The 15,873-nt window shown below is 50.6% G+C and overlaps 1 protein-coding gene across 1 annotated transcript in view; it reads left to right on the top strand.

The window, feature by feature from the left end:
• The first annotated feature begins 1,870 nt into the window (after positions 1 to 1,870).
• LOC128049966 (high mobility group protein 20A-like) overlaps positions 1,871 to 15,873 on the top strand; it is a 34,029-nt gene continuing 20,026 nt past the window's right edge. Inside the window, exons 1-5 of the mRNA XM_052642278.1 lie at positions 1,871 to 1,948; positions 5,941 to 6,095; positions 11,596 to 11,675; positions 12,672 to 12,795; positions 15,674 to 15,800. Coding sequence (XP_052498238.1) covers positions 1,921 to 1,948; positions 5,941 to 6,095; positions 11,596 to 11,675; positions 12,672 to 12,795; positions 15,674 to 15,800 — 514 coding nt within the window. The 5' untranslated portion in view covers positions 1,871 to 1,920. The remainder of the gene's footprint in view (positions 1,949 to 5,940; positions 6,096 to 11,595; positions 11,676 to 12,671; positions 12,796 to 15,673; positions 15,801 to 15,873) is intronic.

The following is a 15,873-nucleotide window of genomic DNA, read 5'->3' as shown; positions in this document are numbered from 1 at the left end:
TGGGAGGGATTGGGGGCAGGAGGAGAAGGGGACGACAGAGGATGAGATGGCTGGATGGCATCACTGACTCGATGGACGTGAATCTGAGTGAACTCCGGGAGTTGGTGATGGACAGGGAGGCCTGGTGTGCTGTGATTCATGGGGCCGCAAATAGTCGGACACGACTGAGCGACTGAACTGAACTGAACTGAACTGAACATGTATTCTGGGATTTCATTTTGGTTCTACCTTCTGCTCCACTCACATATTTAACCACTCCTCTATCAACCCTTTACTGATTGGGTTCCAGAGGCTTTATGTAGTCTAGTGTATGAACATGTAAATCTCATTTGAATGTTCTTCTGTTTCATAGTTTTCTTAGCTAATCGCAAGGATTTAAGAGAATATTCTTCACTCAGTTTTGCAAGGAGGGGAATCTCATCCTGCATTTAATGCATTTAATTAGATTGAATTGAGAAGATGCATGGGGGGGGTTGAAGGACCACCACTTGAGGAAGCCACGTTCCCTGTCCAGGACTCAGTTTCCTCCACTGGTGAAAGAAGGACTGGCACTCTGGATTCCTGAACTCCTTTCCTGCTCTGGAGTCCCAGCCCATGTTGACTCAGCCCTGGGGCTTCCCTGTGGACATGGACAACACCAGCTAAGAGTAGCTATTTATGTCATTAGCTAGGAAATACACACCAGACTTGGTACTCAGCGAGTCTAGATACTCCTCACAGCATCTCATTTAATCCTCAAACATCCCTGTGATGCTATTAATACTATCTTTACTCTCTATAGGAAGAAACTGAGGAACAGAGAGCTTTAGTGACTTATTTGTTGAAGCCACTGGTTGGTTAAAAATAAAAATAAGGGAATGGAGTGGGGAGCTGTGCAGAGTATGAAAAGACCATATTATGTTTTTACACAGTTATTGCTCATTACCCTTGATACATGCAGACGAAGGACCTCAGAAACAATAACTAACACATTCGTTGAGTGCCTCTGATGTACTTTAGGAATATTAACTCATTGATCCCTACAACCATCCTATATAACGGGCACTATTTATTATCCCCACTTGTCAGATGAAGAGAGTGAGGCCCAGAGAGGTGAAGTAACCAGCCCAAGATCACCCAGCCAGAGGTAGGCTGGTGAACCCACATCCTCTGACTCCAGGGATCGTGCATTCCTACAGGCAACCTCGAAATTACACAGAGAGTGTGTTGAACTCATGACTGCCTTCAGATCACAAGCTGGACGGAGACACGTGAATGTGGGAGTGTTGCCACTGAAGGGGTGGAGCTCGTGGCCATCTCTAAATGTTTAGAATTATCTTTGAAAGCGTTTTTTGTTTTTTTTTTTTAACGTTAAGGAGGCACTCCCGTGGATTGACAGGGTGTTGGCTTTGAGGGGCAGAATTCAAGGAGAGGGGGCTGGCTGCTTTGAGTTTTCCAAATTTCGCCACAGTGCTAATACAGTATGTATTCCTGTGTGACTTGAAAATATTCAGAGACGTATAAATAGGGGCACTTACGTAACTGAGGGGGCGGGTGGAGGGACCCGTAGCAACCAAGACGGGGGTTCCGTAGCGGGGCGGGGCTTCCCACTCCTCCGCCCCACCCACTCCCCACCCCTCCTTCTCTGGCCCCGCCCAGTCCCCGGCTACTCGGAAAGCCCGGAGCCCGGAGCGGCCTGCGCAGCTGGAACTCTTGCCCCACGCGCCCGCCCACACCCAGGCGGCGCGACGCGGTCCGGCGCGGGTAAAGCCCGCGCCCCGGGCACTCGCAGCGGCTCAGCGAGTGACGCCTCCAGAGGGCCCGCCTACGGCGCACGGGGCGGGGTGGAAACGGAGCCCAGGGCGCGGGGCGGAGCAGCAGGCGCTGGGCGGGTGCACCTGGTGGGCCGAGGCCCGGCGGCGGCCAGGGCGGGCGGGCGACATGCAGCGGGACAGCGGCCAGGCTGCGGGTCAGTGGCTGGACTTGCGGCCCCTCCCCTCGGTCGCGCGCGCCCCGCTCCTTGGGAGTTTGGGGGGTCTTCCCCGGGACGGGGTGGGCGCGTCCCGGTGCAGCCCGGCCCCGCGGCGCGGGTGTGGATGCCCGGGGCGGTGCCCAGGGCCTGGCACGTGACTCGGGCCTGCGTCTGGCCGGTCTGCTCCCCGCGCGTCCCTAGGCGCAGGTGCCCATCTGTCAGCCCCCTGCCGCGCTCCCGTCGTCCCCGCGCCGATGACCTCTTCCTCTCTCTAGCGCGGCCCCAGAGCCAGTCCGGTGCCCTCTGAAGCCGCCGGTGCTGATGGAGGGGCGACCCGGCTCCGGTGACAGCCTGAGATCCCGGCCCCCTCCGCCGTCACCAGCCGCTGCTGGGGCCGGACGCGCGCGCGCGTCAGCCGGCGACTCTGCTCATAAGAGCTGTTGCGTTGTGCGACGTTCAGGCAGCTCTCGGCTAAGCGAATCTGTTCTCACCTGTCCCGCGTAATGACCTGGCGACCTGGGGGCGGGGACTGTGCTCCACAGTGAAAAATAGAGGACATTCGGTGACTCGAACGCAGCCCCCTGGGTCCTTACGTAACCAGGATTCGAGCCCAGGTCTGTGGGTGTCAGAGCTTTGGCGTCTACAGCGCAAATGTTGACACTGATGCTGGAAAGATCCAGGTCTCAGTCCAGAACCTTCCTGTATGCAGAAAAAGCCCATTTCCTGCCCTTCATGATAAGCCCTGTGATTTGCTCCTGGCTAATCTGTTTCTGTCACCTGCGGGCAGGTGGCATTTGAACTTAAAGTTGAACTTGCAGACTGGATTATCATGTTCCAGTGAGGACTTTGAGGACGGTTAGGCTACCAGCAGTTCTTAACTATAGCCTGCTTCCTGGGTGCCAGGCACTATAATAACAAGTGCCTCTTAGTAGCCCAGTCCTGCAGCTGAGAAAACCTGAGGAACAAGAGACCATGTGGTTAAGAGTTGGCTCTGGGATCAAAAGTTCTATCTGAGGTATAGGTGTGACCACGGTACTGTCCAGCCAGTGGGGAGGCCAAGACCCCAGGACAAGCACCACTTGTCTCTGGATTGGAGATCTTGAGCAGGTCACAGAACATTCTAGAGCCTCAATATTAGGCAAAGTAATCACCATTGCAACCACTTTGCCCACTTAGGAGCTGGGACTTAATATGGACCTAGAGCTCCCTGAAGTCTGTATTGTCAGCCACTGCTGTTTCTGCAGCTGCTGCCTGTGGCCTGGCACTCTGTCTGACCCTGGTCTTAATGCCTGTCCACTGAATGAATGAATCAGCTGAAAGCTGTCCCCCCAAATGGGCTCCTTCCTGCTGAGCCTGGATCCTTGGAAGAGTGGGAACGGAGAGGAAGGGGAGATTTGGGGCTGGCCCAGCAGGATGAAGGCATCTGAAGTCCGGCTGTACTGGATAGGAGAGGATTACTGCTTTGGGGAGATGGCTGGGGAGATGGAAAGAGTAGGCAACCCAAGGTGGGGGGTTCCTATCTGCCCTGCCCTTCTCTGGGCACTTGGGAGAGTCACTGGCCTGAACTTCTTTCCCTACCTGTGGGTGTTGCCATGGCAACTAGAGTCATGCTGAAGATTAAATAGGATAACATGCATAAAGGGTCTGATTATCACCCATTTTTATCACCACCTTTTGGAGTCAGTTATATCATTTGGATGGGTGTGAGACTAGTTGAGACATTAGGGCCCAGCCTCCTGGAGCTTTGAATACCAGGCTAAGGGGTCTGGACTTCATGCCAAAGTCAGGAGGAGCCATAAAGAGATGTGAGCAGAGAGGGAGGTGGTGGGATTCTCACCTGTGGGTCCAACGGCAGGGATCCTCGAGAGGAAGTTGAGTCCTGCACTGCTGTGGGCGTAAAATGGATCCAGCCCTGTGGAGGGGTATGTGCCATCCAGAGTCTGTCTGAATTAGAAACACACATGCCCTTTGACCCAGCAACCCAATTTTCTAGAGAGCCCATTGCATACATGAAATGCTATGTGTGCAAGGCCCAGAGAAACATGCATTTCTTACTGGGTCTGCTAACTGCTCTGAGACCCCTCCTCACAGCAGAATTCCAGGCCCCTTTCATCAGAAAATGCAGCAGCTCTAAATGGGCTGGTGCAGAAAGTACCCAAAGACATAGTCAACAAAAGAAGTAAAGTTTCAGTGCATCCAGTTTGCCATTATGCAGGGTACAGAAATGTTTGTAAATGCACAGACTAGCTCTGGAAGGGCCCATGAAGAGCCTCCTAATGTAGCCTCCAGGGAGGGGACTGGGTGCTGGAGCACCAGGGAGGGGTGCTGTCTGACCTTTACCATCACCCATGGGAGGGCCACCCCTAGTTCTGAGTCATATCCACAAGTTATGATTCAAAACAAAAATACCATTAAAAACAAGAATAGTCCTAGTGATGGATTGCAAGACTGGATCAGGCTTGGCCATGTGGATACAAGTCAAGGAAAGTTCTGGAATGCTGGGTTTTGTCGTCTCTCTGCTGTATTTCCCCTTCCTAGGAAGCTGAGAGGGAAGTCAGTGGACACCTTCTTGTCTTTCCTCAACCTCAGACAAGTCAGCATCCAGAACTGTCTGGCAGGGTCTGTTTCCTGCATTGTGGTTGTTTAGTAATACTTACCAGGACAGAGGATGAGACGGTTGGATGGCATCACCGAATCAGTGGACATGAGTTTGAGTAAGCTCCAAGAGTTGGCGATGCGTAGGGAGGCCTGGCATGCTGCAGTCCATGGGGTCACAAAGAGTCAGACATGACTGAGCGGCTGAACTGAACTGAACTGAACCGGGATACCACTTCAGAATGGTAACTTGAAAGCTGTTACCTTCCCTTCCCCATGAGGAAGCACAGGGGGCGCAGGTTGAAGGGAGAGGACAGACCTCGGACTGGCAGCCAGGACGCTTGGGTTCAGTCACACCTGCCTCTCCCACCTGTGTGATTCTAGGCGTCTTTCCGGAATCAATCTGCTTCCAGGTACTTCATCTACAGTCACAGCGACAGTCGAGTGTGTGTGGGGGGAGGGAGGATCGTGCATTACATCTAACAGATTTGAGCTACTTGTTGTTCATTTGCTCAGTCTTGTCTGACTCTTTGCGATCCCATGGACGGCAGCACACCAGGCTTCCCTCTCCTTCACCATCTCCCGGAGCTTGCTCAAACTCATGTCCATTGAGTCGATGATGCCATCCAACCATCTCGTCCTCTGTTGTCCCCTTCTCCTCCTGCCCTCAGTCTTTCCCAGCATCAGGATCTTTCCCGAGTCGGCTCTTCACATCAGGTGGCCAAAATATTGGAGTTTCAGCCTCAGCTGAAGCTTCAGCCTCAGATCTGAGCTATCAAGTGTCTCATTCCCACCTCCCTCCCATCTGTAGAATAGGATCATAATTACCATTCTGCCTCCTTCACAGGAGATCAGGAGTTTATTTGACTGCAGACAACATCCTCGACATTCTCAGAGGATAGATTTCTGTAAATGCACCGATTTAAAATGTCAGTAAAATAAGTGACTTTACTGAGAGCCTACTAAGGACCATGTGGTGCTCTGAGGACTCTGTAAGTTTGGGTTTAACCCCCCACCCTCACAGTGTAAACTCCAGGGGGACTGTTGGTCAGTTCTACACTGTTGTCTGCCACACCCAGCATACAGTTGGCATCCTGTAAATACCTGTGCCGTGAATAGACCTTTCAACAACTCTGTCAAGTTGGTCTGAAGTTTGCCCTGACTTTGTGAAGAGGAACCCATGGTCCCAGCAGGGGATTGTGTTGCTGATGGTGTGAAGCTAACTCAAGGGACTTGGGGGCTGAGCCAAGAGAAATGACCATCAACTCAGGTTGTAGGCATTTGCTGTCACTTGTGGGCATTTGAAACATAAATCACAGAGTCCCTGTGCTGGACAGACTCTAGGTGGGATGATGATTTCAATATCTCAGACCTTATGTGGCTGTTTCTTGCAGAATTCCTTTTGCCACCTCCAAATGGGACGGGCAGCCTATTACCTGGGAGCTCTGTGATCCAGACCTACTGCCGGGACCTGGCATCTCTGCCCACGCAGCACATTAGGCTGACTGACCCGGGGGACCCAAAGGAGCAGGACTCAGAGGAACCAAAGGCAAGTGCAGTCCAGGCCAAGCTCGGAGGGCCTCCCATGCTGCAATGTCGTGGCATCATAACACGAGTGATAACACCTGCATGTTCTGTGCTCCAGGTTCTGGGCTGGCACTCCTGGGCATTATTTTTTCAAACCTTCACTACACTGCAAAGCACAGAGAAGTCAAGGAACTTGCTCAGGGTCACATAGTAATTGGCAGAGCAGGATTTGATCTTAAAGAGTTTGGCTCCTGAGCCTGACTACTCCAGGAAACTTGGGGCTTTGGTGAAGGTTCTGGGGTGACATGAGCAGTTCTTAGCTGGGGGATGACCTAGTCCGTTTTCTGTGCGGGAAAGGCAGTTGGTGAGGCTTGGCATGGAGGGCACCGTGGTGGTTAAGTGGTGGCTAAGTGGGAAGAATGTGGGCTTGGAAGGCAGACAGATGGGTATTGGAAGTGTGGCTTTGCCATCTTCTAGCTGTGACACTTTGCACAAAGTGTGTTAACGCTTCAAGACTCAGTTACTTCTTGGTGAAACAGGGATAACATTATTTGTGTGCACGCTCAGTCATGTCTGACTTTTTGCAACCCATGGACTGTAACCTGCCCCTCTGTCCATGGGCTTCTCCAGGCAAGAATACTGGAGTGGGTTGCCATGCCCTCTTCCAAGGGATCTTCTTGATCCAGGGATTGAACCTGTATCTCCTGCACTGCAGATGAATTCTTTACCCCTGAGCCACTGGGGAAGCCCTATAACATTATCTACTTTAAAGGAATTTCTAAAGACTAAACAACTGTTGCATGCTGAAAGGTCTGGTCTGTAATAGGTACACAAAAAACCTTTTTTTTTCTTTTTACTTTATTATTGTGAAAGTACAGCTAGACATAACCAAGGCTGCTGAGAAATACCAAAAAGAAGCAGTACTCTGCACCAGTTAGGATTAGGCTCAGCTTCACATAACTAAAAACTCCCCAGATAATAGTAATTTGGGCTTTCCAGGTAGCTCAGTAGAAAGAATCTGCCTGCCAGTGCAGGAGATACAAAAGACATGGGTCCGATCCCTGGGTCAGGAAGATCCCCTGGAGAAGTAAATGGCAGCCCCACTCCAGTATTCTTGCCTGGAAAATTCCGTGAACAGAAGAGTCTGGTGGGCTATAGTCCATGGGATTGCAGAGGTGGACATGACTGAGTGACAGCACACACACACACACACACACACACACACACACACACACAAGCACACAGATACCACAGTCAGAAGAGACCCAGACTCAGACCCACCTCACTGCTCCACCATCCTTAGCATAATGCCTCCCATCCTTATCATGATGCTGTATGATCCATGGTGGCTGCTTGAGCACTAGCCCTCACATCTGCATTCCAGCCAGCAGGTAGGAGGAAGAGGTTAAAAAAAAAATAGGTTCCTTCCTTGAATGATATGTTTCAGAAGTTCCATACTATACTTCAGTTTACTTTGAATGGACAGAACTTAGTCACATGGCTGCCAGTTGCATGGGAGGCTTTATTCCAGGTGGCCTTGCCCGGCTGAAAATCAAATTTCAATTCCTAATGGAGGAGTGCAGAATAGATACTAGAAAGATGACTGGCAGTGTCTGTCATGCCCCCAGAGAAATGTGCAATGAACTTAACTCAGGACCTGTTCATCTCTTAGAGACAAGGCTTAGTCCCAAATCATGGCGTTGATTTGGGAAAGTACTTTCCTTTGCAGAGATCTTCCCCAATGACCTTCTCAACAAGCCAGCTCCACTTACCAGGTGGAGGGGGACTCAGAAAGGACTAATGACTTTCCTGAGGTAAGAGGTGCAGAAGGTGGTAGAGCAGATTTAGAATGCAAGAGGGCTGCCTGTAATAACAATAACAGCTACCCTAACAGCTGGGTGCCTGACCCCACTCATTTAACCTTTGAAGATACTGGGGTAGGAGCTGGTATCTCCATTGCACAGAGGAGGACACTGGTGCACACAGAGGTTAGGTCATGTGCTCAAGATTTCAGGGCCGGCACACAGAGTCACTGGGACTTGAATCTGGACAGTCTTACTCCTGAATTCATGCTTTCACCACCATGCTCCACTGTGCTTAGAATCATTACCTCTCTGGCTTTAGTCTGCAAACCTGGTTAAAACTGAGATGAGAAATTAGGCAACAGGATGCTGTAATGTCTAATAACCCTCATTTTAGAAAAACTAAAAAGTATTGGGTTGGCCAAAATGTTTACTTGGGTTTTTCCATAAGAACATAAAAAAAAATAATAATAATAATCTTTGGTCAGCTCAATATTTCGTTTGCAGTGTGTGTATTTCAGAAACAAATGAACTAGAATTTTGTTTTAAGTTAGGACCATGATATCCAAAGGTGGGAAGCCAGCCTTTGATGGTGTCTAAACATGTGATGCAGATAACATCTTGTAATAAACATCTTCAGTATTCAGGTGGGGGTGGGGGATGCTGCATGCCCCTCAACAAAGCTCTGCCCACATGAAAACCACCAGGACTTTCCTGGGTGAGTTGTAAAACCACTGGGGCCAAGATCCTTTTCTGTGATTATAATCATCAATGGAGCTTTGGTCTGGTTCCCAAATGGTTGACACGGTTGTTACATACAGGAAAGTGTTCTCCTGGAGACCTGCTCAGTTGCCTTGTAGAATCCAGTTCATTGATGCGTTCTGGAGTTTTTCCTACCTGATCGATAAAAAGAACACGTGCACTGAGCGCTGCTGTGTGCTGAGAGGCCCTGGCCCTTTGCAAACACCAGCTCACCGACTGCACTGCTACATTTTTCTGTGTCAGTTAGGAGCTGCGAGGTGATGGGGGCTCAGGTTCATGGTGCGTCCAATCCAGGGACTCAGCCCATACCTGTCACTCCAGCCCCCACACTGTACCTTCTGCCTCACCCTGCTGACTCCCAATGGACATTTTCTTTGTAAAAGAAAAATTTGGTGTATAAAACCAAATATCCAAAATTCCCTGTCTGTTGCAATCTGAACATGAAAGGTCCATGCTGGTCAAGAATCCTATTGAGATGGATTTTATTTCCCCCTTGAATTTTGCCCATCCGTTGATCTTCTGCTCTCCTGCTGATTGCACTTTTTTGCAATGTCTTTCCTTGCTCAGCCATGTTCTACTTCTGCTTTTCCTTTTAAACTAACGTACTCAAGTGTGTGGGAAATGTTCTCCCTGTAGTAACACCCAGTGCTAATGATCAGCTCACTGTGGACGTGGCTTTATTTAGGGCAGAGTCAATTTGGTTTAAATCCTGTGTGAGAAATTCAGCGAGAACAAAAAAGCTTCAGAGAAAAACATCCCCACAGCCTTTCCAAGTGTCTTTGTCTCTGTAACTATGGTTTCTGGACAAATGCAGAAAACCCTCAGGAAGGATTTTCTTTGAATAAAGAAGCTGAAACAAAGGGCCAAAGATGGTAGTAAAATGATAAGCACTTTTATTTTGATTTTTGATTTTGAAAACTAGAATATAGAGAAATAACAATAAATATATGAAAGTGTTTCCTGCAGTTAAAAACAAGCAACTTTCCCTGTGTGCTTCAGCAGAGGAGCTGAGCAGGCAGACAGAAGGAGGCCGCTGTGATGCAGGGCACAGGTGACCTGGTGTATCTCCCATGTGACTCCAGGCAGCTGTGGGGTCTCCCTCAGAAGGCACAGCTCTACCAGAAGCTGCAGTGTGTGCTGACTCTCAGCCTGGCCATTCGGTGGCCAAGTCATGTCATCTTTCTGAGTTTCTTCCTGTGTTGTGGGGTGATTGAAAGAGTTCCTTTGAGCAGGGAATGTGAGACTCAAATTCAGGAACGTGTGTTGGAAAGTTCTTGGTAAACTGGACTGTAGCAATGGTTTCAGCTTTTATCACCAGAAGTCAGAGCTGACCACGGGACCCGGGAGCTCTCCGGGGTCCTGAAAGTCTTGTCATTCCCTTTCTGACTCTGGGAATCAATCACATGGGAGTGAGCAAAGGAGAATGTCATTTATTGTGCACCTACTGCATGCCTGGTGCATTGCTAGGTGCTGTGCAGAATTCTCTATCTTAACACGTGTGGTTACTAGCCTGGCTCTTTGCCTCTGCATGGCCTGAGCTCTATGTTCTTGTTCCTTAAGTCCCCAGTGCCAGGTGCTGCCCTGGCCTCCTCTGTCCTGAGGCCTCCAGCACATGTGGCCTGGCTGTGATGGTATCAGATCCTCTCCCAGCCAGCCTGCTGGGCCGCTGACCAGCTGTGTATCTCCTGCCCCTGGGAAGGCCAAAATGGGCATGTCTGGGAGGGAGTTTTGAAAACTGGAAAACTGGAAAGCTGAAACAGCTGAAACAGAGGTTTTAACGCCACATTTGGATTATTTGGCACCTGTATGTGTTTGATTTAGGAAAAAATTGAAACTGAGCACTGAATGTAAGGGTGTCCAGGCTGTCATTCTGTAACACTTAGTCCCTGAAATGAGTTGTTGCCATTATTTATATGCCCCAGACCTTCTCCATCAGACTGAGCCACTTGAGGGCCAAGCCTGTGTCTTATTCAGCCCTCTAGCCTCCGAGCATGGCCCAGGATCCTAGTGGCAGCAAGGGTGCAGACACTGTTGATGAAGCAAGAAACACACTCAACAGAAGATAGAGCTGCAGCTTGGCTCTCCCTCCTGAGGACTGGCTGCCACAGGAGGGGTCTGCATGTCACCATGGCAGCCTGCATTTAGTGAGCACCTACTGCTTGCCTGGCTCTGTTGTAAGAACTACATGATTATTTCCACATTTAATCGTCATCACAACCCACAAGGTTCAGGCTATTATGATTCCCATTTTACAAGTGGGGAAACAGAGGCATGGGGATATTACTAATTTGCCTGCAGTCACATGACAAAGAAGTGGCCGAGCTGAGATGGGAACCTAGGCCGAGCTGGTCAAGCTCAGAGGTTAACGCCCTGCTTCCAGTATCAAGGCCTGGCCCCATCCCCACCCCCTCACCTTGAATCTAGTCACCCAAATCTCATGTTGCTTTCTTGTTTGTGCCCAATCATATGGCCACATGCTTCCTGGTGATTGGGCTTCCCTGGTGGCTCAGATGGTAAAGAATCTGCCTGCAATGTGGGAGACCTGGATTCGATCCCTGGGTTGGAAAGATCCCCCGGAAGAGGGCATGGCAACTCACTCCAGTATTCTTGCCTGGAGAATCCCCATGGGCAGAGGAGCCTGGTGGGTCCATGGGGTCACAAGGAATTGGGCATGACTAAGCGACTAAGTACATACGGTAATAACACGATGGGAGGGAACATCCCTGGCTCTCGCACCTGCTGGGGACACCCAGGCAGTGATTGCATTCCTCCAAGCCTTTGTTCCCTCATCTTCAGGACATGACCGTCTTTACCCTGCAGAGCTGCCAGGAGGTCAGAGGTCACGTGGGTAGAGTGTGGCGAGGACTCTTTAGTGTGTTGCCGTATTATGGGCTGTGACTCAAATATGGTCAATCATTGTTGACAATCCTGAGGTCTTCCTGCGTATTACTCTTTCAGAAAAGGAAAGGAGGCTGGCCTAAAGGCAAGAAAAGGAAACCCCCGAGGGATCTTGCTGTTCCCCGTGCTCCTACGACAGGGTAAGATGGGGAGATCACCTGACCCACCGTTAAGGTCGCATCACCACATGACCTGTGCTTTGTGCCAAGCCTGGATGGCCTCTGTCCCATTGCAGCCTTTATCTGTTGTTCAGGACCCTTGATTGTTACAGAGTCTCACACCACGGGGAGTGAGAGAGGGTTGTTTAGTTCTTTAAGCTGGAATAAGGTTCTGATACACAAAGGAGAGCTGGGCTTGAGTCACACACAGGAAAGTGGGTGGCCGTGGGGCCAGTGTGTCTGGTTTCCCTTCCAGGCTTGTGATACCTGGGGCTCCACGGCCTTGGGTGATCTAGTGAACCTTCCTCAAGGCCCAAAATGCAACCCCCGGGTGCCCTGAGACCTGTGCCTCATCCCCTGGCATCTTGGGCTGCAGAAAAGAGGCCCCAGGCCAGTCACTTCCCACTGCTCTGAGGGTCACCTGACTCTTCTGGAAGCTTGAGTGGTTTTCTCTTTATCCTCAAGGTTCACACGTTTTGCAGGGTGAAGGTCTTTTCTCAGTTTTCCCATAACTCCAGTGCACATGGCCTTTGGTCCAAAGACTGGTTTGTCTCACTCCAACACCTGCAGACTTTCTCCCTGTGCCTTGACACAAATCCTTCGTCAGGAGGGTGGGAGGGCTTGTACCTGGAGCATTTGAGCCACAGAACAACCCCGTGAACAGGTGATATTATGTCCATAACACAGAAGGGGAAACCGAAGCTCAAGTAGGCTTGAGCAAGTTGCCCACCCAGTCTTCATGCCCGTCCCGTGGGAGGGGAGAAATCCCTCTTAAGTCTTCCATCAGTCTCTGGATAAGTCAGCCATTCATGTATTTCCCCATCTTCAAATAGCCCCCATTTCACTGGTTAGATTGAAAATTATGGGCAGACTCATGGCTGCTGGTTCTCATGAAACCCTGAAGGCGGGAGTGGCTGCAGCAGGCCTCCCCTCCAGCAGCAGCTGAGCACCGCTGTGTGTGTTCCATTCCTGGCGCAGTTACGTGATTTTCCTGAACGAACAGAGGAGCCGGCTGAGGGCCCAGCACCCCAATCTGCCTTTCCCGGAAATCACGAAGATGCTGGCTGCTCAGTGGGCTCAGCTGCCACAAGAGAAAAAGCAAGTAAGTCTTCTTCTGCGTAGAGTGAACGGAGAACTGGGTCTGGCTGTCTGCAGCCTTGATTAGGGGCTGCTCCCCCCCCAACCCCGGGCCATCTTTTCATACCAGAGCCAGAGGGAATGTTCCAGAAGACAGGCACGAGGTGCCTCCCACCTCACCCCTTAAAAGCAATTACTGGTCTCTGCGGCTTTGGCATCCACTGTCTCCCAAACTGTCAGGCGGAATGGTGAATCCATGAAAAATGGCTAAATTGTCCAATAAGTTTAGGGAATTCTGGAGCAGACCAAGGGAAATAGATTTTTTCCCTCTGCGGGGCTTTTTGGGAGCCTTTTGGTATAATTTGATTCACTTAAAATAGTTCAGATGAAGTCCATGGTCTCCTGGAATGAGGTGTGAAGGGCGAGATGGAGCACAGCACTCTAGGGCACAAAAATCTCTGCCACCTCTCGTGAAAGGCTTTCTCAGAGTAATCCACCATGGAACCCCTTAACTTAGCAGAGCTCCTGTTAACCTCCTATGGAAGTATGTTCTGGGGTCACAGAAGAAGTGACACTAAGTTAGAGGATAGAGTCATGCTTTTATCACGGCATTTATGTCCAGTGTCAACTTCTGCCACCTTGTCCCCCACTGCATTCCAGTCACCCTGATCAAGGCCTGCCTGCTGTGGCGTCACCTCCTACAAGAAGCCCTCCCAAACTCCTTCTAAGTACGTCTGACCCCAAAGCCTGTACTATTCCCAGAAAAGCCTGCTGCCTCCAAAGTGTCATTTCTTTGGGTCAAATGCAAAACTCTGAGATAAGCTTCTTTAACCCCTGCACTTCCAACTTTTTTTGCCATAGAAAACCTTTGGTTCAAATGAACTATTACAGAGAAATCCTAATCTGAGAGCACGGTGTCGATTAATAGCGTCCCTCCCTTTGCTACTCAGATCTTCAACCACTCAGGAAGTAGATCCAATAGCCAGTCAGACAACTGGACAAACCCTGGCCACCGCAGTCAGGGCAGGCCCCTGACTCTGGCCAAGAGCAGCCTGGGACCCTGGCTGTCTGTCTCCGTCAGGTCTCAGGGGAGGAGACAGGAGGGGCCTCACGGAGCATCTCTGGTTCTGGCTCCCAATTTACCCTTCGATAAGCCCCTCCTCGCACATGGAGGGGAGGGTGATCCTGGAGAGGCCAGCAGGATTAAGCTCCCCCCCCTTACAGAAGGAAACATCAGGAGTGGGGAAGAAATGTTTCCACCACACACCCCTGCTAACATGTAAAAGAGATCAAAGCAAAACTACCGTGACTAAGTTGGGTCAAGATGGTTAGGGTTAGTCCCCACCTGTCACAGTGGCTTAAGCTGCCAACATTCCAGTCTGAGCAGCTGAGACAAAAATGACAATTGTCTTTGGAATAAGCATGGTGATTGCAAAGCACAGGACAGCTCTTACGGGTCAGGGAGAGGCAGAACCTCTGATCCAAGATTTTAGGGAGTCTCTGAGCTACTTTCACGATTTCGGAAATCCTTCCCTCTCTCCCTGCCCCAGCCGCTGTGTCTGGAGCTCCTCCAAGTCATAGTTTCAAAAGCCCTGCTACAGCATTGTCAGCTGTCTCCTTGGTAGAGTCAAGTCCCTGCAGGAATGGGACAGAGGCCGTGCACCACGTGCCCGGTGGAAAGAGGCTCCAGAAGCCCAGGGAAAGAGGCCATGCTCAGCTCCTTACTTTGTTAGGACCAGTTCAACACGTGCATGCTAAGTCGCTTCAGTCATGCCCAGCTCTTTGCGACTCTCTGGACCATAGCCTGCCAGGCTCCTCTGTGCATGGGATTCCCCAGGCAAGAATATTGGAGTGGGTTGCCATGCCCTCCCTGAAGGGATCTTCCCGACCCAGGGACTGAACCCACATCCCTTACATCTCCTGCACTGGCAGGTGGGTTCTTTACCACTAGTGCCACCTGGGAACCCCCCAGTTCAACACATCAGTGCTTTAAAAGTTTTTTTGCTTAACATGATAATTTATTTCAAATTACCAGGTGCATAAAATAGTCACTGTGAATAACTACTTGACAAGCATTCTTACAGCAAATTTTGGCTACACACACACACACACATACACACACCAGTCCCTGGGTTACACCAGTTGGTGCCAGCCTCTGTGACTGAAGGTGAGTCCAAGTCCCTACTTTCAAGGAGTTCGTAGTGTAGGGGGTCGGGACCTCCAAAGTGAACACGTATAATCCAGTGTGAGTAGTGCCTCGGACAGACATTTCTACCCGGGCCAGGGGGTAGTATCCAGGAGGCATCTAATCCAGTGTGGGAGTGCCTGAGCCAACCTGGGGGCATCAGATAAATTCCCCAGGAGGTGAATGTTCTGTGATAGATCTTGAAGGATAAGTAAGATTTGGCCAGGGGAGGAAAGCTGAGACAAGTGTTCTAGATGGAGGGAAAACAATAGCAGATGAGGTAGCCTGGGGCTGGATCTGATTCATCTCTTTATCACCTGTTCTCCACCCAACACCCTGCACAAAGTTAAGCACTGATGTCTTAAGCACTGCCATAATTGAATAGAAGTGTAAGGTCCCACAGTGGGGGTGGGGCCACTGATAGTGCTACCCTCCTCTGCAGTCATCAGACCACACCTGGCAGTTGTGGTGAAAGCCAGAGGGAGGCAGTTTCTAGCTGATTGGAAGGAAGACCTTCCCTATGGTCTGCATCATTGGAACAATGAGTGAGCTTGCTGTTAGGTAGTGAGGTTTCCATCCCTGGAGGTATGCAAGTAGAAGATGAGCAATAGCTTCTTGGTAGCATCCTAGAGAGACTGAGGCAAGTTGGACAAGGGGACCCCACCAGCCCCCTCCAAATGAGGGAAGTCTCACAGGATCTCTGTGCTCCTTCTTCCAGAGGTATGTTTGTGAGGCGGATGAAGACAAGCAGCGCTACATCCGCGAGCTGCAGGCCTACCAGAACTCTGAGGCTTACCGAGCCTTCCAGCGCAGGCGGGCAGCGCAAAAGGTGCAGGCGCGGTGCGGTGAGTGAGCCTGGCCAGGGTGGGCTGCAGCTGCTGTCTCCCAGGCTTGGGGCTATGCGATGCTCTACAGCAG

Source organism: Budorcas taxicolor, chromosome 6 (assembly GCF_023091745.1).
Source record: "Budorcas taxicolor isolate Tak-1 chromosome 6, Takin1.1, whole genome shotgun sequence".
NCBI lineage: Eukaryota > Metazoa > Chordata > Mammalia > Artiodactyla > Bovidae > Budorcas > Budorcas taxicolor.
This window is presented reverse-complemented; position numbering and strand designations above follow the sequence as displayed.